Here is a 25,178-nt window from a genome sequence, read left to right as displayed (position 1 = left end):
AACTTTTTTAAAGAATTTAAGTGTTAACTTGAACTTTTTCTTCTAATCTTTGCCTATGAGGTTTTGTTGTTGTTGGAGTTTGTTGCTCATTACCATCTGGATCCACCGATACTAAAGGATTATTTTGTGTGACTATTTTTGACAATCCTAAAAATATATTTATGGACTTGATAATACAATGAAACAACATGGATTTAAATGAGTAGGAAGGTGACGTCCATGTTCTCAGTGCTATCTGATCTATACATGTTAGGTGGACTTTGGTTTTACCTTTTTAAAAGAAAGTTGAATGTTTACTGATGGAAATTCTTCTTTAAGAGCTACATGTTTAAGACGTTACAAAGCTAGCATCTCTCGGCAGCAGCTCGTGACGGGTTTAATACTTCTAGATGTTTTCTTTTTTCTTTTCTTGAAGAGAAAAGCAGATCCTAATCTCCATCATGTTTATTAGAGGGTGGTGAGACGATTCTCTGAACTCTGTTGGATCAGAATTTGAACAAACCTTTGTGTTTCTCCTCAGATCTGGAATATCAAACACATGATCAAGCTGACACAAGAACACTTGGAAGCTCTCCTGGACAAGTTCGGAGGAGAACACAATCCTCCCTCCATATATCTAAAGGAACACTTTTTTTTTGTTATATTCCATTATGTATTTTAAAAGTTGTATCATATAAAACCTAAACATTATAATGTCGTTTAAGCAATCTCTGAAATGACACTGCCACCTGCTGTCCAATGTGTCTTAGTAACGTATTCCTTATATTTCATATGATATGAATTTTGTTAGTTAGTAAAAAAGCAGCTTAACTGGAGTCTGTACATGTTTATCAGTTCAAATCATTAATAATAATGACTAATAATGAAAGGTATTATTACTATAAATTGTACTTTATCAGCACATCAGATACAGACCTAAGTTCTCCTCCATCTTCATGACTCTAAATTGTTTAGGCATTAAAGTTGATCAGTTTTAGGTGAGGAAGACTTTCTTCACTCTGGCCTTCTGCGACTTCTGCAGGAAGCTGCTTTTCCAGGAGTTCCGCTGCCAGACATGGGGGTACAAGTTCCACCAGCGCTGCAGCACCGAGGTTCCTCTTATGTGTGTCAACTACGACCAGTTACAGTAAGTTGTGTCACTTGAGAAGTTGTACAAAATCTTAAATTAAGCTGTGATTTAAAGTGTTGACTCTTCACTGAGGTCACGGTCAGTTTAAGCGCGTCTAAATAATTAACAATTTAATATAAAGAAAGTATTGTTTTTAACCTGATGCATCTATAAACATGTGTGCAGTTATAGATTAATATATAAGCAGGATAACATTCAGTAAAAAACCTTCATTTAAACTTGATTTGAATAACATTTTCTTTTGTGGTTCAAGCTTATTGCTAGTTTCCAAGTTCTTCGAGCACCACCCCTTCACTCAGGAGGAAGTTTCTTCAGAAGGGACGACCCCCGTGTCCGAAGTCTGTCCTTCACTCCCCCCATCAGACTCCACAGGGTAATCCCCGCTCTCTCCCTTTCTGCGTGTTCGTCTCTGTGCTCTCTCTTATTGATGGCTTCAAACCTTTCCAGATCCATATGCCACGCCACTGTGTCCCCGTCCAAGTCCATACCCATCCCACCTAGTTTCCGGCCCAATGAGGAAGACCACCGTAACCAGTTTGGGCAGCGGGACCGCTCGTCGTCCGCACCCAACGTCCATATCAACACCATCGAGCCTGTCAACATTGATGTGAGATGCAACAGTTGTTGATATAAATGACTTGATTTTTGATGTAAGAATGTGAAACCAAGTAGTCAGAGGTTCTGCCTGCATCTGAAAAAAATGGATGAATGTTCAAATGATTTCATCCGACGTTGTATATTCTTTCCTTAAACTATTTATCTATAATAATAGTAACACAAATGTTGATTCTTTACAGGAGTGGTTGCCTGCAGTCCAAAAGGTTGCAGGTTCAATCCCAGCTCCAGACAAGCTTGTGTCGTTGTGTCCCTGAGCAAGACACTTTACCCTGATGGCAGATTCGGCACCATGTGGTGCAGCCTACTCCCATCAGTATGTGTGAATGGCTGTCAAAGCGCTTTGTGACCCTGGTCTATAAAGGTGCTATATAAATAGAGATTATTATTATAAAGATCAACACGCAACATTTCCCAAACATCCTGTGGCTTTCTTTCCAACCATTCCGCGTCTGCGTGCTCTTAGTCTTTTGTGTGTGTGTGTGTGTGTGAGACCCAATAATGAACATAAATATAAATTGAATGTTGAAAAAGACAATACCATATACCATATATAATATTTAATTGTGTGTTGTTCGCTTTGCTTGAACAACCAAATATGATAAAATGATTCATCCAACAGCTTCTACACACTCAGCTACTTGGTTAAATAAGTAACTATAATAACAATTGGTACACATGTCAATAGTCATGTTTTAGGGTAAATTAAAAAAAACAAACCGTTAGTAATCTTTTCATATCAGCCATATTTATGTATTTGTTTATCTAGTGTATTTCTGCCGTGCTTTTCAAATATTGACTGTAAGCTAGTGTGTAAAATAAAATATAACTTCATTGGTAATTTAGCAACAATGTTTATGAGCCTCATTAGCTCCTCATTCATAATTCATAGTAATCAGGTTAAATAAAGTTGTCAAGTGACTCATACAGTATATACATATATAAATATATATATATAAAAGTTTAACAAGCCTGCACCTCTCAATATATTTCCCTTTTGGAGCTTTAGCTGCAATAAAAAAGTAGCTTAAACGACACTTGACTTGCATTAATTAGCAGTTTAGAAACATTAGCAATGTTGTAACATGTAACTGTATTATTTTGTTAAATAAACCCCAAAATATAAATGAATAAACAGATGGTTAGAACCATTCCAGTACGTACATGACTAAAAATAAAGCCAATATTGTCTTGTACTTTAAAATAACAATGCACTTGTAATATAAATGATAGTAATGATAATAATCCAAGATAGAAGGATTTTCATTCAAACTCCACTTCAGTACAGCTTCAATCAATGCTTTATTTTCTTCATTAAACAACGGCTGGAACACACAAGCATTAATCATCTTTTCCCGGAGTAAGTCACACATCACATCCGGGATCGAACAATACACATCCTTCAAAATAAAAGTACTGTGCATAACACAATGAGTAAAGGCGTTTTCTTTGACATTGCTTAACACCCCCACTCGTCTTTAACTTAATGGGTTTCCCGAGAACACAAAATTGTATGTACTTTTATGTACCAAACATATCTTTGACAAACCTTTTCAGTTTCAGTTTAGTTGCTGGTTTTGTCATTACATCAGCAAGAATTTGCTCAGTAGGACAACACTCCAGATGTATCTTGCCAGTGTTTACAATCTCCCTGATGAAATGATACTTGATGTCTATGTGCTTACATCTTTGCCTGTTTACAGGGTTCTTGGCAAGTGCAATAGTACCTTGGTTGTCTTCGTACACTTTTGTTTGTGCATACTGGTACTTGTCCATTCCTTTAATTCCGTTTCAAATATATACATTCCTGTATAGCTGATGCTAAGGCAATGTATTCTGCTTCACATGTAGAAAGTGCAACCGTTGGTTGTTTTCTTGATTTCCATGAAATTAGAGAGCTTCCTTCACATAAACTGACACAATAACCTGAGATACTGCGCCTGTCTGCTCTCTCTGATGCCCAGTCTGCATCACTGTACACTTTCAAACCTAGTTTACTTGTGTCATTTCTTTTGAAGCATAAACCTTGTTCTGCTGTACCTTTAAGGTACCTAAAGACATGTTTTACAGTGCTCCAGTGTTCTTCAGTTGGATCATCAAAATGCTGTGAGAGTTTACTGACCACAAAACTTATGTCTGGTCTAGTGCATGTGGACAAATATATTAAACTTCCCACTGCCTCTCTGTACTTTCTTGAATTTGTCATTTTTTCAGCATTTTCTGAATAGTCAAGTTTTGGTTCACATGGGGTCTCTCTTGCCCTACAGTCTTCCATTTCAAATCTTTTCAGTATTTTGTTCACATATCTTTTCTGTGACATAACAACTTGGCCTTCTGTTTGCTCAAAGTCTATTCCCAGAAAATGTCTGAGTCTTCCCAGATCTTTCATTTTGAACTTTTCAGTTAGCATTGTTTTCACATTTGTTAATACACTTTCATTGCTAGCTGCTATTATCAAATCATCAACCCATATAATGAGGATTACCTTTTCATCATGTTTTTCTTTTGTATACACACAATGATCAGCAGGGTTCTGTGTGAAATCATTTCTGATCAAACATGCATGTAACATAGCATTCCAGTTTCTTCCGGACTGCTTGAGACCATAGAGAGACTTATGCAGTTTACACACCAGTTTCTCACCTGTGTCTGACCATGTCTCGTAACCATCTGGTTGCTCAATGTAAAGTTCAAAATCAATAGGTGCATGTAAATATGCTGTCTTAACGTCCATCTGATGCAGCAGCAGATTCTCCTGCGCTGCCTTCTGCATGATCACCCTCACACTGGTCATATCAGCAGTAGGTGAGAATGTCTCTTCGTAATCAGTTCCTTGTTTTTGACTGTAGCCTTTTGCTACGTATCTTGCTTTGTACTTTTCTGTTCCATCAGTGTTACTCTTGAGTGCGTACACCCATCTGCCCCCCACTGCTCGTTTGCCTGGTGGAAGATGGGTGAGGCTGAATGTTTCATTTTCCTCCAGTGACTGCATCTCCTCCTTCATAGCATTGATCCACTGCCTTGAGTTGGTTGAAGCAATGGCATCCTTGTAAGTCTGAGGAATGTCACACACTGCTCTGTAACAGAAGTCAATACATGTTTGTAGTTTGTCTACCTTTTCTTCCGTTTCAAAGTCCTGTAGGTAAGTTGGTTTCTTTCTTTCCCTCTTTGGGTTCCGCCTTGTTCTCTCAGCATCGTCTTCTTGCTGAGACACTTCAGTCTGTTTTGGAGCAGTCTCCGAAACATCACTTTCCTTATCATGACTTGATGCATTTTCTTTGTTTTCATCAACCATTTCTCCATTGTCATGACTTTTTGGCTGTACATCTCTATCACAATACTCAATGTGTGCTTCAGATGTTTGTGTCTCTTTTTCATTTGCTGTTTTGGTTGTGAATTTCACTAACCTGTGCTTTTGGACTTTTTCTGTGTCTGGATAGTACACCAGATAAGCTGGGCTGTTTTTATCATATCCTATAAAAACACCTTGCTGGCACCTGGAATCCAACTTCCCTTTCTCTTGTTTGTAGGCAAAACAGATGGACCCGAACTTCTGCAGTTTGGAAACATCCGGTTTCACGCCTGTAAACATCTCATATGGAGTTTTTCTTGTGCGTCTGCTGTAGCACCTGTTTCTAACGTAAGCAGCTGTCTGTACAGCATAGTTCCATAGTTTATCTGGTAAGTTACTCTCTAACAGTAAACACCTGCCCATGTCATAGAGAGTTCGCCAACCTCTCTCTGCTGTGCCATTTTGGTGTGGCGAATAGGGCGCTGACTTTTCATGCCTTATCCTATTCTTGGTCAACAGTTCTTGGAAAACTTGAGTTGTAAACTCAGTGCCGTTGTCTGAACGGACACACTTGACTTCACCATAAGGTGCTATGTCTGCCAAGAATCTTTCTGTGGCATGAACTGCATCACTTTTAGCTTTAAGGAAGTACACAAACATTGTACCTGAGTAGTCATCTGTAAAAGATTGAGCGTATCTGTGTCCCTCTATGCTCGGGGTTCGCATTGGACCTGCTAGATCAGTGTGGACTAGCTGTAATGGTTTTGTAGCTTTTCTGTCTGGCTCCCTATTTCTACTCTGTGTGAATTTTCCTTTCGTACACACTTCACATATCTGTGTTGGTCTGACCACACTCCCATTTATCACCATGCCTTTTACAACACCTTGTAATTTTTGTACATCTTCATAATTGCAATGACCCATAATCTCATGCCAGGTTTGTATGTCGTGGGACACTTTACATTTATCAACACTCTGTTCAACAGTTGATAAATAATACAAATTGCCACTTTCATGAATGTCAAACCTGCTGCCATCTTTTGTGATCATGTGACTGTTCTTTTTCTTGAACGTGACTGTTGCTCCTCCATTCGCTGCTCTCGCCACTGAGAAGATGTCTTGGGGGTACGTTGGCATGTAGAGTGCTTGCCGAAGCTGTGCTCTGTGTTGTCGTCCGGTGCTGTCCAGGAGATGAATCACAGCGGTCCCTCTGCGTTGGGCGATTCCATTGCACTCGCTCCCATCTGCCAGCTCGACTGCGTGGGTCTCTGGCTGAAATGTGTCGTCGAAACTCACAGACTTGCTCATGTCGTTCACGATGTGAGAGGTTGCTCCTCCATCCACCATGATGCTTTTCATCTTGATGTTGTCAGCTGGTCTGTCAGTCTTTGTATGTTTCGCCATGAAGAGATGGTCGTCATCACCTTCTTGCTCTTTCTCTGCAACTTTTCTGGCACCATCTTGATCTCCCTTTTTCTTGGACAGGGATTCTTTATGTGTGTTGCTTTTACAGTAACTGCACCACACTTTTCGCGTACATTGTCTTGCTATGTGTCCTTTTATTCCACACCTGTAGCATGTCACACTTACATCTTCATGTCTTTTGTGATTAAAGTGTGTATTCATATTTTGCTTGCTATGTTTTATGTGTGTTTTCATTACATTGTCCGTTGATTCAGCCGTTTTCATCTTTTCAGCTTCTTCATAGATTCTCAGCCTCCTCTTAAAGTCTGTGAATGTAACTTGGTCTTCATTTTGTGTCACATGGACAGCTAGAGGCCTGAACATGTCCGGTAGTCCACCAAGTATCATGGCTATGATTAGTCCATCACTCATAGCTTCACCTGCATTTCTCAAAGCAGTGATAATATTTTCCGCTCTTATAATATAGCCTGTGACACTTTCGTTGTCTGCCATCCGCAGCTTGGTCAACGATGTGTATAAACTTATTATTCTTGGCTTGCTTTTTCCCGAATAATGTTCTTTCAATATCTTCAGTGCCTCCCTGCCTTTATCAGCAGCGTCATGTCTGATTAGAGATGGACTTTTATCATCAGTCTTATCAGTTCGGCATAGCAGTCAGCATTCTTCCTTCCGTCTAGAGCTAACTGCTCTTCACTAGCATCCGTGGGCTCATGCAAAATAGTCTCTGTCAGGTTTAAGATATGCAAGTGACCAAGCAATCTCGTTTCCCAAAGGTCATACTTATCATCTGTTCCGTCAAAAAACAGTTGCGGCGATAGCATCCCTGCGGCTCCTCTGTTCTTCATCTCTACACGTGTTTTGCGGTCTTTTCTTCTGCTAGCTTGTTAGCACTTAGCTCTTAGCTCTAGCGTTCGCGTATTGCGTCGCGACGCTCCTCGTAACTTTGCCCGGTACTTATCTTCAAGTTGGCTCTCATTCTCTGCCACTTCTGTCCGTCATTAGTCACTAGCGGTGACCGAAGCTGTCTGGGCCCATAACCTGTTAAGGATTTTCATTCAAACTCCACTTCAGTACAGCTTCAATCATTGCTTTATTTTCTTCATTAAACAACGGCTGGAACACACAAGCGTTAATCAACTTTTCCCGGAGCAAGTCACACATCACATCCGGGATCGAACAATACACATCCTTCAAAATAAAAGTACTGTGCATAACACAATGAGTAAAGGTGTTTTCTTTGACATTGCTTAACAGATGTAATTACAGTTAATGATTGCTTCAATATAAAAATATGAATAAATGGAAACGTGAAAAAACATATTTTTCTAACAATAAATGTTAAGAAGGATCAAGAGTTGCCAGTATTAGTTCCACGATTGGTCTCAGAGAATCGTCTTCACTGAACTGGTAATGTTTAAAAATAGGAAGTGAACTGTGATAGTTGTAAGATGAATGCTCCAGTAAAGCCATGAGCAAAACCATGGACAGTTGGTGGTTAGAGGGGCCGGGTGAGTAGCAGTGATGGTGTGTCTGTCTCTTTTTGCCCTGCAGCCCCCCCGACCCACCCCGCCCGCTGCTTGAGGAAGCACCGAACACGGACCTCAAGCCCCCTCCTATACTCCTACCCCAATGACATAGTCTTTGATTTTGAGCCCGAGCCTGTTTTCCGAGGTAGTTAGGCCTCTGTGTGTTCCTGTGTTCTTCCTCTCTTCCCCCATCCTCTTCCTCCTTCACCTACACCTCCACCCCAGCACAACAGCCCCTTTACCTTGTGTCAAGTCCACTGTGTGTGTTTCCCTCTTTATGTTTTCACATGTTCTCTCTCATGGTTGTGGGATTCACTTCAATCTTACTGTTTCAAACACTGTGATGCACTTTTGTTACACACAGACTTCAAAAGAGTCGTTTTCTTCATCATTGTATGGTAAATATATGCAAATAAATGATGCTGTTTTTAAGAGATTCCTTAGATAAGTTAAGCGTTTTGATAATGAATGTAGTATTTAAAATGTCCATGTATCATTTACCAGTGTAGCTTCATTAAAAAATATTTGGCCTTATAAATAAGAATAGTCTAACTGAGCTATTTATTTATATATATATGACCTCTTTCATTAAATTGCATAAACGTGACTGCAAGTCAATAAAATAATTAGTTTTAGATTTGTAATTATTAAGGCTTTTAACTTGTATAAATCATTCTTGAAAGTATTCACAATTGAGAGTCAAAGTACGAATGAGTTTCATTCATGATGTAAAATGAAAAAATAATAAATCATAGGGTAACAAACATTATTTGCCACTGCATGACCTCTTCTGCACATTCAAACGGCAAACGCACTCTTTAAAGTCAACTTTCTTCTTCTCTCCTCTTCTGCCTTAACTCACTTTTTCAAGCTCCAAATGCTTTTTCTCTGTTTCCCCTGCTGTCCAGGTACCACCACAGGTCTGTCCGCCACTCCTCCTGCATCTCTACCCGGCTCTCTGACCAACGTCAAGGTCCCGCAGAAGTCCCCGTGTCCACAAAGAGAGCGCAAGTCGTCGTCCTCGTCTGAAGATCGCAATAAAATGGTAAGAGACCGTCTTTGTGCTTTGATGAACGTTGCTGTGGTGATGATGAAGGTGATGGTGATGTGCCGTGAAACAGAAAACTCTCGGGAGGAGGGACTCCAGCGACGACTGGGAGATATCTGAGGGCCAGATCACTCTGGGTCAGAGGATAGGATCTGGTTCATTTGGAACGGTCTTCAAGGGAAAGTGGCACGGTAAGAGTCGGTCTAAATAGTTTAGTTTAACGCTGCTAGAGTCTACAGACTAGTGTTAATGAAGTTTCTTTTATAAGGGATGGAGATTATTAAGATTTTATACCAATGTGAATGTTTTTTATGAAATTGTTACTAATAGGATACATTTGGAACGTTGCATCCTTATCCTTAATATATATATTTTAAACAAAATCAGAAAGAAAATGGCAGCAAAACCGAACACTGTTTGGTAACTGCCATTTATATCATTATCGTGGCGAGTGTCTTTACTAATCCCTGGTCCTTTGTAAACATTTTACAGGGAAGATAAAAATGAGCTTAAATAGTTCGACCAGACTCAATAGAGAAGTGGTGTCAAACTCAATCACACAAATCTTCCAGCAGTTGAGGTTGTGGGTCTAACAACATGTAGATTTGCTAGGGTTCCCTAGAATCCATAAAAGTATTTAAAGGTACTACAGTACATTCAAGAATCTAATGATAAGGCCTTTGTTTGCATTGAAATACAATTTGAACCAGGGACTATCAGAGCTGATTTACATTGAGGTTCTACTTCAACATGCTTTATGTTGAAACTTCATTAAGAGAAATTGTCTCTGGGCATTATGGGAAAGTGTGAATTTATTGAGTTTTTTTCTAGCCAAAATGTTTCATGATGTCTAAAAGTTGTACCAGACGGGAGTCAAGAAAACGTTTTCAATGGACTAAAAATATATATATATATTTTAAACATCTTTTTATTGATTTTCAGATATTAAGACATACATTTTGAAACACACACACAAAATAAGTAAAATAAAAGGTATAATACAAAAACAAAGAAAGATCCCACCCTCCACCCCCGTAGAAAACCACCCCGCGGTCTCAGAAAACCAAAATCAACTCAAAAAGGAACAATGATGCATAATAGTATACATTGATACAAACAGACAAAAACAAAAACAAAACAAAAGAAAAAACAATACTCCATACATATGGTGGTAAAAATAAAAATATAAGCCAAACTGTTCAAGTATTATGTAAGGTTCAGCTCTTTAACATGCTGCATGAAAGGAGACCAGGTTTCATGAAACTTCTCCAGACAATTTGACCGACTGTATTTTATTTTCTCTAACTGCAACATAGAGAGAAGTTCTTGAACCCAACTCTTAAATGATGGTGGCTTGTCTGACTTCCACTGCAGAAGAACAAGTCTGCTGCCATCAATGAGGAAAATGCAATTGCGTTTGCATGTGCTGTATTTACAGAGGGGTCAGGTGGAGGTCGACAAATATACACATGTGTGGAGAAGGTGTTATTGCTTTTTTACACATGCGGGAAATACATTCAAATATTCTACTCCAGAAACCTTTGAGTGATGGACAATGCCAGAACATATGACCCAAAGTAGCTGGTCTGTGAGAACATCTTAAACAATGTGGACTGACGTCTGGGTAGATTTTAGCAAGTCTCTCATTTGAATAATGCAAACGATGTAACACTTTAAATTGTATGAGACGTTGCTTTATGCAGTAAGATGACGAATGGATACACTCTAAGCTACGCTGCCAGAAACTTGCAGATCATTTAATGTTTCAATCGTGTTCCCAGGCTTAGTTTTGTCCCATGACAGAGGTTTGACATTTTGCATGATCCTCTATATTTTGGAAATATTACCTTTTATGTGTGGATTTAAGGAAAGAATCTCATTGCATGTGTTGTTGGATTGCACAAGTGGGAATTTAAGATATTTATTGGCAAAACTCCTGACTTGGAGATATCTGAAGAAATTACTTTTATGAAGATTGTGTTTTTGTTGTAGATAATCAAATGTTAGAAAATGATTATTTTGAATCAAGTCTTTTAGAAATACCAGTCCACTACTGTGCCAGACCTGGAAACCAGTGTCCATCTCGGATGGGGGGAAAAGATGGTTATTCAATAAGGGAGAGAATGTACTTAAATCTTTTAAATTAAAATGTTTCCGAAATTGATTCCAAATCTTTATAGAATTTTTCACAACAGGGTTGGAGATCTGGTGCTGGCCTATTGGTAGTGTAGCACTTAGCAGAGAAATGGCATTATTATTATTTATTTCCAAATTAGCCCAAAGTGGACCTCGTTTTTCCCGCCATGCACCAACACAAAATGCAAATTTGCACACATTTGCTGCCCAGTAATAGAACATAAAGTTAGGAAGACCAAGTCCTCCCTCAAAACCTTGGAATTTCCAGAAAACATTTTTTCATTCTTGGCACCGATCGGTTCCATATAAATGCAGAAATTAAACTGTCAAGTTCCTTAAAAACAGATTTGGGTAAATAATAAGGAATCATTTGAAAGAAATAGAGGAAACGGGGAAGAACAGTCATCTTTATAGTGTTCACCCTTCCTGCTAATGAGATTGGTAAGTGGCTCCACCTTAAAAGGTCATTTTTGGTTCAAACAGAGTTTTGAAGTGATTGTGGAAGAAATCTTGGTATACATGTGTCATCTTTAAACCCAAGTAGGTACATTTGTTTGTTAACTGAAAGGGGAAGATATTATAGTCGATTGATTTTGCCAGATCATTGATTGGAAATACAGCACTTTTTGAAAAATTTAATTTGTAACCTGAAATGTGACCAAATATTTGTAATATTTCAATAACTCCAGGTATTGAAACAACTGGATTAGACAAATAGAGCAAAAGGTCATCAGCATATAGTGAACATTTATGAATTTCCTTGTTCCTCAACACTCCAAAGATTTCCTCCTCTTTCCTCAGAGCCAGAGGCTCAATAGCTAAATCAAAAAGAAAAGGTGAGACAACAACCCTGTCTTGTTCCTCTGTAAAGTTTAAAATACGTTGATGTTATTGAGTTAGTGTGTACTGCAGCCACTGGTGTGGAATAGATTATTTTGATCCAAGATATAAAGTTCGAACCAAAACCAAATTTTCCCAATACTGTAAATAAGTATTTCCACTCCACCCGATCAAATGCTTTTTCAGCGTCAAGTGAGATAACAACTTCTGGCATTTCAGTGGAATGGGAATTAAATAAAATATTAAGTAAACGTCGCATGTTAAAGAAAGATTGCCTCCCTGGCACAGAACAAGTCTGGTCAGGGTGGATTATTTTGGTCACTGTTTCCAGACGACGAGACAGAACTTTAGTGAGAATTTTATAGTCGCAGCAGAGAAGGCTTATGGGCCGGTAAGGTAAGGTAAGGTAAGGTAAGGTAAGGTAAAGTAAGGTAAGGTAAGGTAAGGTAAGGTAAGGTAAGGTAAGGTAAGGTAAAGTAAGGTAAGGTAAGGTAAAATAAGGTAAGGTAAGATAAGGTAAGGTAAGGTAAGATAAGGTAAGGTAAAGTAAGGTAAGGTAAGGTAAGGTAAGATAAGGTAAGGTAAGGTAAGGTAAGATAAGGTAAGGTAAGGTAAGGTAAGGTAAGATAAGGTAAGATAAGGTAAGGTAAGGTAAGGTAAGGTAAGGTAAAGTAAGGTAAGGTAAGATAAGGTAAGGTAAGGTAAGGTAAAATAAGGTAAGGTAAGATAAGGTAAGGTAAGATAAGGTAAAGTAAGGTAAGGTAAGGTTAAATAAGGTAAGGTAAGATAAGGTAAGGTAAGATAAGGTAAGGTAAGATAAGGTAAGGTAAGATAAGGTAAGGTAAGGTAAGGTAAGGTAAAATAAGGTAAGGTAAGGTAAGGTAAGGTAAGGTAAGGTAAGGTAAGATAAGGTAAGGTAAGGTAAGGTAAGGTACGAGCCACATTCTCGCGGGTCTTTTCCTTTTTATAGGTATAACTGTAATAGTTGCCTGATTCATTTTTGGTGGTAGTTTTAAAGTTATACGTGTTTCTTCAAATAATTGACTTAAAATAGGTGAAAGTTTATTTGAAAACATTTGATAAAATTCAGTGGGAATCCATCTGGAGGTGCTTTTCCGCTTTGCATTGAGTTTATAGCTAGAGTTATTTCCTCTGTTGTTATTCTGGAGTCTATAACAGATTGTTCTTGTTTATTCATTTGGGGAATTTGCATATTTTCTAAAAAGTCCTCAATCTCCAATGATGTTGCAGAAGTCTCAGAGGTATAAAGGTCACTATAAAATGTTCTGAACTGGTCATTAATAGTTTGTGGATGTACAGATGTCAAACCCTCAGCTGTATTCATTTCAGAAATGATACGATTTGCTGCCGATTGTTTGATTTGGTGACAGTAGTCGAGCCACTTTGTCACTGTGTTCATAGTAGGTTTGTTTTGTTTTCAGGAGGAGTTTCTCAATTTGGACAGTGGTTAAATGATTGTATTCGGCTTGTAATAATTGTCTTTCATTGAATAAGGATGGATTAGGCTGAGATGCACATTTTTTATCTAATTGTAATCATTTCTGCTGTATCTCATTGAGGCGTTTAGTTCTTTCTTTCTTGACATTTGCTGAAAATGAAATCATTTGTCCCCTTAGATAAGCTTTGAGTGCCTCCCAGATTGAAGTGTAGGACATCCCGGGAGTAATATTGATGTCAAGAAAGAAATCAATTTGATCCGAGAGAAAATGTTGAAAGTTTTTGCTTGACAATAAGAGCGGGTCAAGACGCCATGTGCGTTGAACTGGTGCACTGTCTGGAAATGCTATGTCCAGTTGGACTGGTGCATGATGGGAAATCACAATACTGTGGTATTGGCATTTTGTTACACACGGCAAAATTCTGTTGTCTATCAGAAAAAAGTCTATCCTCGAAAACGATTGGTGGACATGTGAAAAAAAAGAATATTGTTTGGTAGTGAGGTTTAATTTCCTCCAGGGGTCAGTAAGTGCATAAGATTGTTTAATGAGATTTACTGTATTTGCTGATTTTGATCAATTATTTTGAAGTTTAGTGGAGGATCTAACGTTGGCTCAGGTACGAGATTAAAGTCACCTCCTAAAATGATGTTATATTTGTTAGGATCTGGAATAGTTGCTATTAGTCTAGAGAAGAAGTGAGGATCAGTTAGGACCATAAATATTAACTAGTGCCACCTCAGTTCCAGACAATCTACCCACGACTATGATATATCTTCCCTTGTTATCAGATATGAAATTGTTTAGTTGAAAACAGACTCCTTTTCTAATAAGTATGGCAGCTCCTCTTGACCTATCCCCATAATCAGAGTGATGTTCTATCATCCCCTCTTTAACTTTGAGTGTTCTTCTGGACGTAAGTGTGTCTCTTGTAAGAACATTATCTCTCCACCTAATGACTTCAGGTGTGTAAGAGCTTTGTTACGCTTAATAGTAAGTAAGTAAGTAAGTAATATTTATTTATATAGCGCTTTTCGAGACCAGGGTCACAAAGCACTTAAACAATCAAAACAATACTCAAAAAAGTACATACTTTAAAGATCAAGATAATACTGAGAACAACACAGGAGTTCGAGAAATTCAAGGAAAAGCCTGAACAAATAGAAACGTCTTAAGATGTTTCTTAAAGGAGTCAGTAGATCCATCAAGAGTAAAGAGAGAGGAAGATCGTTCCAAAGCTTAGGAGCAACAGTCTGAAAAGATTTCTCTCCTCTGGTCCTGAGCCGTGTGCGTGGAACCATCAGTAGATTCTGATCCACAGACCTCAGAGCCCGAGCTGGGGTGTAAGGCTGGATCAGATCAGTGATGTAAGGAGGAGTCTGACCATGAATAGATCTGAAAGTAAGAACCAGAATTTTAAAGTTGATCCTGAAAGAAACTGGAAGCCAGTGAAGAGTTTTAAGGATCGGAGAAATGTGAGTTCTTCTACTAGAGCGGGTCAGAATTCTGGCTGCAGAGTTCTGAATCAACTGCAGACGAGACACATCCTTCTTGTTAAGACATGAAAACAAACTGTTGCAATAGTCCAGACGAGAAGAAACAAACGCATGGATTATAAGCTCATGGATTATAAACTCATCCTAAGTTTAGAGATTTTTCTCAGTTGAAGGAAACAGTTTCTGGTCAGTTTTCTACAGTGTTGAACAAGAGACATGTCTTTATCAAATACAACACCCAGGTTTCTCAGGCTCAGTTTGACAGACTGACCTAAGTCACCCAAGTACTGACTCAACCCTGGAATCTTATCATCAGAAGCAATCACCAGTGTTTCGGTTCACTCCTTTTACGTTCCAGCTTATAAAAGGTGTTGAACCTAAAGACAGTGGGTTGTGACTCATATTTTAACATGGGTGTAAATACACTTGTAACTGTATGGAGTAAACATAAACAAACAAAAACAACATCAACAAATAAACCTACCATAAAAGGTATCTGCACTAACACGCTCAGGAAGCTAAAGTTGGCCCCAACAGAACTTGACTTAATACAATTAAGGCTCCACTGATGTTTTTGTTGACATACTCGCGCCTCTGCAGCAGTAGAAGGATTTCTCCACATTCTTGTAGGTGATTCTGAAGCGGGCAGGATAAGCAAATCCGAAGCGAACCCCGTCCACTCCACGAAACCGACTCTTGACGTCATTGAACGCCGCGCGTGCTTTGGCAACACTTGTCGGGTCAGGAAACACTGAGATGCTGACTCCGTCCACACTGATGCGTTGTTTGATCCGAGCGAGTCTCAGGATGTTTTCACAGTCTTGGAAGTAGTGAACGCGGGCTATGATGGTGTTTGACCGGCGTCCCTCTGTAGATCCAGGCGGGGAGAGACGGTTCTGTCCAGGAGCGTCCTTCAGATCAAAGGCTGCAGAAGGACACAGACTCGGTGTTGCATTCACGGGTCTCCGGGATTCCGACGATCCTTCCATTGTTCCTCCGCGACCTCGCCTCCAAGTCCTCGCATTTATTGTGAAGTTGGTCCACGACCCCCGTGAGCCGCTTCACCTCCTTCTTGAGTGAAACAACATCATCCGTGCACATTGACAAACTTTCTTCCACATCCTTCACCGTAGCTTTCATGGCGGAGAGTTCAGAGGTCAGAGTTCAGAGTTGATCGTCGACCTGTATTCTTTGAGCTCCGCTCTCGCTGCACCAATATCCGCTGGAATCACCGCCATCTCACTTTCCAACACTGCGCCAACTTCTGTTTGAAGGATTTCAAGTAAATCCTTGCGCACCGAAGATAGTAGTTCCATCTTGAGCGATTCAGTGACCGACGCGTCGGGTGCGGAGACACTCCTTCTCAGGAAAGCTACTTCAATGGAGCTCGGGGCTAAAGTCGGCGTCGAAGGCGAAGGCCTCGTGGCTTGAGTCGCTGTTTGCCCACCTTTGCTTGATTTACCAGCCATTTCAAAGTTTCGGTTTTTAGGCATATGGTTTAGCAAAGGTAAAATTCGAATGTTTTCCAAAAAGTGCGCTGAAAAAATTACTTTTATATAGTCGTTCTGTGGAGCTCCAAAAAACATGTCTACTCCATTGCTATGCTCAACAGCGCCCCTAAATATTCAGGTTTTTAACAAAATACAAACACATATCTCTACTAGTCTCACAAATCAATGAATCTGACAAATAAAAGTTTCTGCTTCTGAATCCTTTAAGCAGAAATGATGCCAAACTTGATGGTTTGTTAGAGCAAATGAATCCTAAAGCTTTAGTTAAGGATGAACTACTCTAATGGAAGTCTTCAGTGGTTCATGAGGCTTAATCTCACCATTACTGCTAAACTCATAGAAACGTTTGAAATTTAACCATGTTGTTATGAACCAACAACCACTCTGATCATATTCCTCTCAATACTGCACAAGGAAGTAAAGAAGGATCATCAATGACAGAGAACATATGAAGTGAATCATTATTCTCTGTCTGCTTCACACTCAGGAAGGAATATCACAACTCTTCATCATGGTTAGTGACACCAAACACTTTACAAACACATTTCTTAAGTTAAGAACTATAGAAATGATCCCTGAAAGTATAGTCTTAACTTATCTCTGCACCAACATCACACTCCATCCTCACACCAAACTATTATAGTGATGGTTGATTTTGTATTTATTATTTTTCTTCTGCATTCATTAATTTGAACAAACATGATACTGTGTGATTCACATTAAATACACAACATGAAATGTATTTACAAATCAAACACATGCACCACAATACTTTCAAACTAGGTTTCTACATTATTTAAAAAACACAAAAAGTAAAGTCAATATTATAATAAACAAAAGTCAATTAATAAAATACTTTGTAAGTATTGAAAGTGCTTTGTACTTCTTAGCTTGATGAAGCAGTGTCATTATTTTTAAGTGTCCACTAGATGGCGGTCTCTGCACTATTTTCCATTGTTTTGAACAACTTTTCTAATGAAACATAATTTTTAAACTGATGGCGCCACCTACTGACCTCTAAACAACATGACACTGTTTCATTTGGCTTCATCAACACATCACTATTAAATACACAACATGAAATGTATGTTTATATCAAACACATGAACCATAAAGCTTGCACACACATGGGGTAAAGTCAATATTATAAGAAACAAATGTCATTTATTGAATAATTTTGAGTAAAAAAATCTTTATTTCTGTGAACTACACTACAAAGAACAAGCACTTTTCTGGACTGATTTGACATCTGTGATCTATGAGGTTTAGATCTGGAGACTGACTAAGAGACTCCAGGTCCTTACAATGATTTTTATGAAGCCATTCCTTCAACACAAAGGTCACCTTTGGATCGTCACTGTAATGGTTTGGTGTGAGGATGGAGTGTGATGTTGGTGCAGAGTTAAGTTAAGACTATACTTTCAGGGATCATTTCTATAGTTCTTAACTTAAGAAATGTGTTTGTAAAGTGTTTGGTGTCACTAACCATGATGAAGAGTTGTGATATTCCTTCCTGAGTGTGAAGCAGACAGAGAATAATGATTCACTTCATATGTTCTCTGTCATTGATGATCCTTCTTTACTTCTGTAACCGATTCTTTACACTAGCCCGGGGAGTAACGGTGGACTGGTGTTAATCAGTACCCAACAACGCCACTTTAGGACTTGCACCTAAAGATATAGACCCACGACCCTACGCGTAGAAACCTCAGACAAATGAATACAGGCAAACACAAGTACCAGAAAATATAGTTTATTGTTTAGCCAGACAGGGCAGCGAATGCCTTACAACTGACGTAGTCCCCAAATAATCATAATTGCAATCAACAAAACACAGTTAGTAATTATAACAGAAATAAAGGGAAAACCAAAAACACATTAGTATTCAACAAAAACCACACATTGACTGGACAGAAATGACAATTATGAACACTACTTCAGTTGAACACATCGCTACTCCGAAAAACTGAAACAAAGTGCTAAACCCAAACAAAAGAACCACAGGAAATAAACACATTTACACAATATACAAGTCTCAAAGTTGAACCAAACCAAACCTAAATAACTGTATAGCGAACAGAATAACCCAAACTAAACACAAAGAGGCAAGGCAGGGCATAGTATCTGCACATCCCTAAAACAAAAGAAAGAACCAAATTGTGAAGAGAAAACAATAACTAATTTAGATCGCTGTGCTGGACTATGAGTCAATGGAATACCATACTAAAACGATTAAAACTAGTCCGTTTCTGTCGCTCCAACACGACGTCACGTCCGGGTCTTAATACTTTGCTTTATGGAGAGAAAAGGTCAAAATGCAGAGTGTACGGGTCGTTTATTCGCCACTACAAGTCAAACAAAGATATAACTTTACGATCTAAAGGACTCGATCTTTGCTGGCAGCTCTACAGGTCGATAGCTCCGGGAAAGACGGTCCCGGGTTATGGGTCCCCTCTATATTTAAGGGAAAGTTTCCTGTCCAGGGGGCGTATTTTCTGGGGCAGTGGTTCTTTGATGTTAGTTCCTGTCTCGGGTCACCTGGAGAGCAACATCCTTGCTTCCCCGCCGTGTGGGCAAGTTCCTTTGTCTTCCAGCCCCCCTTTCTTGAGTGTGTTCCGTTTTGCTCTTTTGTTTCACGCCCACAGGTGTGAACTGAGCAGTCAGACAGATGCTTCATTAAGTCGCTGATTAATCTCTACGTCTGTTTCAAGCTACCCTTGAGACAGTGTATATCAGTATGAAGTGAAATGTTGGTTGTGAATGTGTATTTAAACGTTTAAGCTCTTAGATGAGGCTAGTAATTTATACTCTATATTTTTATTATCTTTTTAGCATTAATTTAACTTATGGCGTATACTATAGTGTAAAATAATTTCCAATCTAACAACTCCCCCTGTTGACGTGGCCTTTACAGGTCACGTCATAAACAAAAAGTTCAATTCTTTCTTCAAAAGTTCAAATCAATTTTCTAAATCAATGGTTGTTCCGCAGCAACATTTTATCGTTTTTTATCTAATATTATCATTTTCCCAACACATATTATTATCATGTACCTGCACACGCTATATGTATAACCGAAAATATAATCATCTGTCTGTAATATTAATTATTATTTTTAAACGGTGACACAAAGTTTGGCCTCATTCAGAAGTGGTCTTTCATCATTCTTTCATGTTTCTCAGTAGTCCAGTCCATCAGCATTATCGTTATCATCATCCTCTGCAGTCGGTCTGTTCGTTCTTCATCTTCCATAGTCAGTGTGACTGCTCTTCTTCGTCATCTAGTCCTCTTCGTCCATGTTCCGATTCCAGGCGTGCAGAGGAAAAACCGATCCCAGAAATCCGTCTTCTTCGATCTTCTCCGAGTCCATCTTCTTGAACCTACACACAAACAACCTTCATTCAGGAGTAGCTCTGACCAAAAAAAGTTTTTTATTAATGTAATAGAATTGGGTAATTTCCCCATGTACTTATCCGCTTGTTTCTTCTGATGGGGAATGTGGTTGATGCTTCTGAGTGCGTTTACTCATCCAGGTCAGAAAATCCTGCGTCCACTGATTTTGACCCTGGTTGGAGAGAGTAATATACACGTCCGCTGCCCTCTGCCTGTTATCTGGCAGTATGAGTCGACCACAATACATGTTCTTTTACGCCATTTGTTTTGTTGTTCGTGTTTATTTTGTATTTTTATTATTTCCATATTGGTTCTTTACATTTTTTATATATTTTTTTTATTTCTACTTTTAATATACATTTTATTTCTTCTTTCGTTTATTTTAAATCTAGATCAGTTTTAGTTTTAATCTAAATGAGCTAATTTTTATTGTTAGTGTAGTTTAAGTTTTTAGGTTCATTCTTAGTTTTTGTTTGCTTATTTTTTCATTTTTCTTTTCTTTTTCACTTTGATTTACCCGGGGCGTCCCCCGTTTAGGACATAAAACCAGGAATCCCCAAATTAGGAACATCACTGTCACCAATACTGTTCACTGTTCATTCATTGCTCATTCCATTCATGCCATCCATACATCAACCTCCCCTCGAGGACACATAACATCTTTTTATGTTACCTGTCCTTTGGGTTACTGTTGTCTTATCATCTCAAAAATCACCTTGATCCAACTCCCCCTGTTAAATTACACCGTCTCTGCTGTAGTCCTTCTTGTGGAACCTGTGAGAGTCTTAAGATGTTATTTTACCAGGTTTTCTTTAAATGATGGTGTGACTGTTCTGCACTGGTGTTGGTGCCACCCCCTGCTGTATCACATTCCAGGTATCTCCACCTGAATGGTAATTTAAATCTGGATCATCCATGACCTTTGTTAGGTCATTTTTAAGGCTTCCTTTGTCTCCTTCAACTGTAAAAGGAGAACTAGACATATCCGTTAAATACAAGAAAAACATACAACTTTTCTTTCTGCAAAATTGAAACTGGGGTGTTATGTTGTCTGACCTCACCTGTGCTGAACTTTGGAAATCATTCCATTACCATTCAATTAAAACCTACATCTATTTTATATGAAACCTTTCAAGTCATTTTTCAAATGAATGTCACCACTATTTATTTATGTTGCGAAGACTTCCCTGTCAGAAACAAGTCTTCTAAATGAGATTGTAAAGCATTGTACAGTAAGGATGCAAAAGTAACCATTTTCACTTTCATTGATAAATTCAACTTCTGTAATTAACAAATTCCTGATAAAAAACATCTCATGGGCTTTGTAATGCAATGTTTTTTCAAAGCCAAATAGAGTCTTTTGTGCATCATCGTCTTGCCCCAAAAAACATCTCTCCTTTTGACCAACTGTTTTTATCATTCATTACCCAGAGACCTTTCTTAAATGACCACTTCAGCAACTGATTCACACCTCCACTTCTACAATCTGATTCACACCTCCATTGCTACTCAAAATTCTTCTCCTTACCTACAACCTACAACTGGACACAGGAGTCACTTTCTCCATGAGCCTGACATCATCTCCTCTGTTGCACCATGGCTCATGTGGAATTGTTTACAACCTGAGGAATGTCAGCAGGGGTCCGTGTCCTTTGTTTTAACTGTCCTCACAACACATCTCGCTCCAGCCTCTGAGCTGATTTAAAACATCTCCTTTCCTGTAATTACACAACTTAACACATTCAGTTAAAAATAGCCTTAAAAATTGAATTATTTTGTCTTGCTGCTACTCTGTCATTTTTAGCTATTATTTTATTCTACCATTAGTTTGTTGAGGGCTGAGGATTCATATCAGGTAGGGGGGTGAAAACAAGATTTATGAATTATTGTATTTTAGGCTGTTAAATAATGCTAAAGGTAGAAAGGACATTCATTACTCCAGTGATCTGGTTGCCCACATGAATAACAACAGTCGTCGTGTGGTGTCAAATACTGTGGGGCTGCAGTAATTGGTGGCCGTTGTACCATTTGTTTTCCTTTCTGTCTTTCCTTGACCTGTTGACGAAGCTCAGAGAGTTTTGTTTTATTCAATTGTCTTGTGTCATTTTTGTCACATTCTTCTTGTTCTTTCAATTCTTCGTTAAACATCTTAACATAATGGCTTAAATATTCTTCCCATTCTATTATAGATTTTTTATCCAATCCTACTATAGCCTCTAAACGTTTTTTTTTTTTACAGAAGTTGGGCATCCCTTTACAATTGCCCCCCTGAAGAGTGCAAGGTGACTGTCAGTTAGTGGACCACCCAGTTGTTCCTCCCACTTAGTCCTATAACGTGTTACATATTCACTACCACTTTCTTCATCTTTGTACATGCATGACGTTGGTTCATTCACATCCACCTTTGTAGGGAACGCCTCCCTCATGGCCAGCCATATATGTCTTGAATGATGAGAGAATGGTGTTTGATGAGGCTCGCATTCTGTTCCTGCTTCTTCTTCTATTTTTGACACTTTATCAGCACCCACACATGCTGTAACAATTTGTCTCCAATCTCCAATAGCCAATACAATTCCTGTCATATTGTTGCAAAAAACATTAATCCACTGACCTGCTCCCTTTTCCAAAGGAGGAAGTTTTTCTTTCAGACATTGTACATCCATCATAGTTGCTGAGACGTAATCAGTATAATCCCTCCTTCTTCCACTTTTCACCAGTAAAGGAAATTGTCCAGAAAGGCTTGTTCCCAATCCATCTGATCTCCCTTTTAGTGTCCCTTTCTCACCTTTTCTAGTTTTTACTGTATGTTTAGAAGGTTTCAATGGTGTGCCTGGGTCAAGTTTATACTTGCAATACTTGTCCTGTTCCTCATCCTCGCTGCTGCTTTCTCCCTCACTGTACTTTTTCTTTTTCAATTTTTCTGCTTTGTCCTTTGTTTTTTCACGCAACTGCTCTATAGTCTCTAGTGCACTTGTCAGGGCTGCACTCGCATCTGCATCTTCTTTATTTTGTCCTTGTCTAATTGCCATTTCAACTGATCTGCTAAGTGTTTTTTCTGCTGTGGCTAACAGATCTCTTGTGAGAATTTCTTGCCTGTGTGTTTTTATTGCTACATTATCCATAATCTCTTTTAAATTCATCATTTTTGTTTTGTCTATTTCATTACCATCTTGATCCATCATCAGCTGCCCTCCTGTAACATTGAACACTGGAGCCTGTGTGTTCACTTTCTCTTTCATTACCATTTTTTGCAATCTATCAGACAACATTTGTGAGTTTACATTTTGGTTTCCATCTCCTAGGTAAGGTGGTGGTGAATCCGTTTTTTCAGTTACATTATTTTCATCAACAACTTCCTTTTTAACAGCTTTCACTGGTGCCATCACTTCAGTATTTAACTTTATCATTTTTACCATTTCCATAATCACAAAAAATCTGTCTCTATCAGTTTTAGTTTTTCTAACAAAGCCAGTCTGTATTTTTCACTAAACAACATGCTTGTTTTTCTCCTCCTAATGACTTTAAGTTCTAGATTAATATTTTTCACATTTTCACCAAGAATATCTTCTTCAGGCATACGCATGCCCCAATCAGGCAGATTTCCAACCTTTCTTTGCTTTTCAGCCCATTTATACCAGTTTTTCACAACATTTTTCCGATCCAACGGAGCAATTTTTTCCACATACAAACTTACAGAGCGAAACAATACAGCACCACATGATCCTATTCCACAAGACTGCCATTTTAACCACAGTTCAGATAAATCCATTTCTTATTTTTATTTATTTTATTTTTTCCTTTATTTTTAATTTTTATTTAATTTATTTTTACACCAATTGTTCGTCTCCCTCTCTATAAGAGAACTACACGCTTGAATACCTATATTATAATCCCAAACTTTATTATGACATGACAATCAAATAAAGTTAATTTTACCATTTAAAAAAACCTCATAGAACTTACAAGAAAAAACTCTTTTTTAAACCAATAGAAACTGAATAATTTCTTTTCACAAAACTTGAAAAACACGTATTAACATTAACGTCGCGTTTAGTCAAGAAAGTCGTTTTTTTTAATCACAATATAGGTACTCACTATGCAACCAACGTAACATAAGAAACAACAAGAGTATTTGAATTCGTAAAACTTGCGGCGCAAGAAATGCTTTTTTCCCCAAAAATATTATATACTATATATGTATATATATATAATATATAACACGCTTGAATACTTATTTTATAATTACCAAAAATTTGTATAAAAAAACTTGCAACATGAAATTCACAAGCAAAAAACGCTTTTTTCAACCAATAGAAGTCCACGGCAGTTGACCATGAAACTTCTTTTATAAATATAGTAAGCCGTTTTTTCCCTCTTTTAAAAATAAACTCGCAGCATAAAACTTACAAGAAAAAAACTATCTTTTTTAGCCAATAGAAATTTAAGAAAGCTATAAATTTCTTTATTTAAAACTTGAAAAACACACATTAGCGTTAACGTTGCATTAATCAAGAAAGTTGTTTTTTGTTTTTTATCATAACGTAAGTATTCATAAGGCAGCGTAACCTATAAAAAGCTCTATTTTTTCCCATTCACACGCCGTTCGTACTCAAGGGGATTAAGCCTCTCTAAAAGGGTGGATTAAATGCCTTTAAAGCGTGCTAAATAGAGATATATTTGTCACTCGATAGAACCCCCGGCCAATTATGTTCTATCTGTGATTACTTTAGGTGCCAAGAGTCGTAACGGAAAATTAAACCAAAACAAGAAGTTATATGTTTGCTTGCCTTACAAGCGGAATCAACGCACAACCCATCCACTCATATGGCTTCTAAATCGATTAACTCAGCCAGACGAAACTAAATGCAGAAATAAAATAAAAGGTTTTCTGCTTACCATATTTTGGGCCCGTTCGTCTGACTGGCCTCAGTCGCCGTCTTTTCGTCCAAGAATCTCCAAACAAATCCGGGTCACGGCACCATTTTAAACGATTAAAACTAGTCTGTTTCTGTCGCTCCAACACGACGTCACGTCCGGGTCTTAATACTTTGCTTTATGGAGAGAAAAGGTCAAAATGCAGAGTGTACGGGTCGTTTATTCGCCGCTACAAGTCAAACAAAGATACAACTTTACGATCGAAAGGACTCGATCTTTGCCGGCAGCTGTACAGGTCAATAGCTCCGGGAAAGACGGTCCTGGGTTATGGGTCCCCTCTATATTTAAGGGAAAGTTTCTGTCCAGGGGGCGTATTTTCCGGGGCAGTGGTTCTTTGATGTTAGTTCCTGTCTCGAGTCACCTGGAGAGCAACAT

General features: G+C 38.4%; 1 protein-coding gene and 2 non-coding genes across 3 annotated transcripts in view; 2 read left to right on the top strand and 1 right to left on the bottom strand.

Annotated features, from left to right (window-relative positions):
* Positions 1–7,929: 7,929 nt before the first annotated feature.
* The window catches only part of LOC148074807 (major histocompatibility complex class I-related gene protein-like), a 28,986-nt gene continuing 11,737 nt past the window's right edge, over positions 7,930–25,178 (top strand). Inside the window, exons 1-4 of the mRNA XM_087796121.1 lie at positions 7,930–7,969; positions 8,013–8,132; positions 8,896–9,032; positions 9,109–9,226. Coding sequence (XP_087652247.1) covers positions 7,930–7,969; positions 8,013–8,132; positions 8,896–9,032; positions 9,109–9,226 — 415 coding nt within the window. The remainder of the gene's footprint in view (positions 7,970–8,012; positions 8,133–8,895; positions 9,033–9,108; positions 9,227–25,178) is intronic.
* On the bottom strand, positions 16,854–17,066 carry LOC148074811 (small nucleolar RNA U3). The gene has a single exon (XR_015712066.1). It is a non-coding gene; the product is annotated as a small nucleolar RNA U3 (small nucleolar RNA).
* Positions 17,885–18,107, top strand: LOC148074810 (small nucleolar RNA U3). Its single transcript, XR_015712013.1, has one exon. It is a non-coding gene; the product is annotated as a small nucleolar RNA U3 (small nucleolar RNA).

Source organism: Callionymus lyra, chromosome 7 (assembly GCF_982586985.1).
Source record: "Callionymus lyra chromosome 7, fCalLyr1.hap1.1, whole genome shotgun sequence".
Classification (NCBI taxonomy): Eukaryota; Metazoa; Chordata; class Actinopteri; order Syngnathiformes; family Callionymidae; genus Callionymus; species Callionymus lyra.
This window is presented reverse-complemented; position numbering and strand designations above follow the sequence as displayed.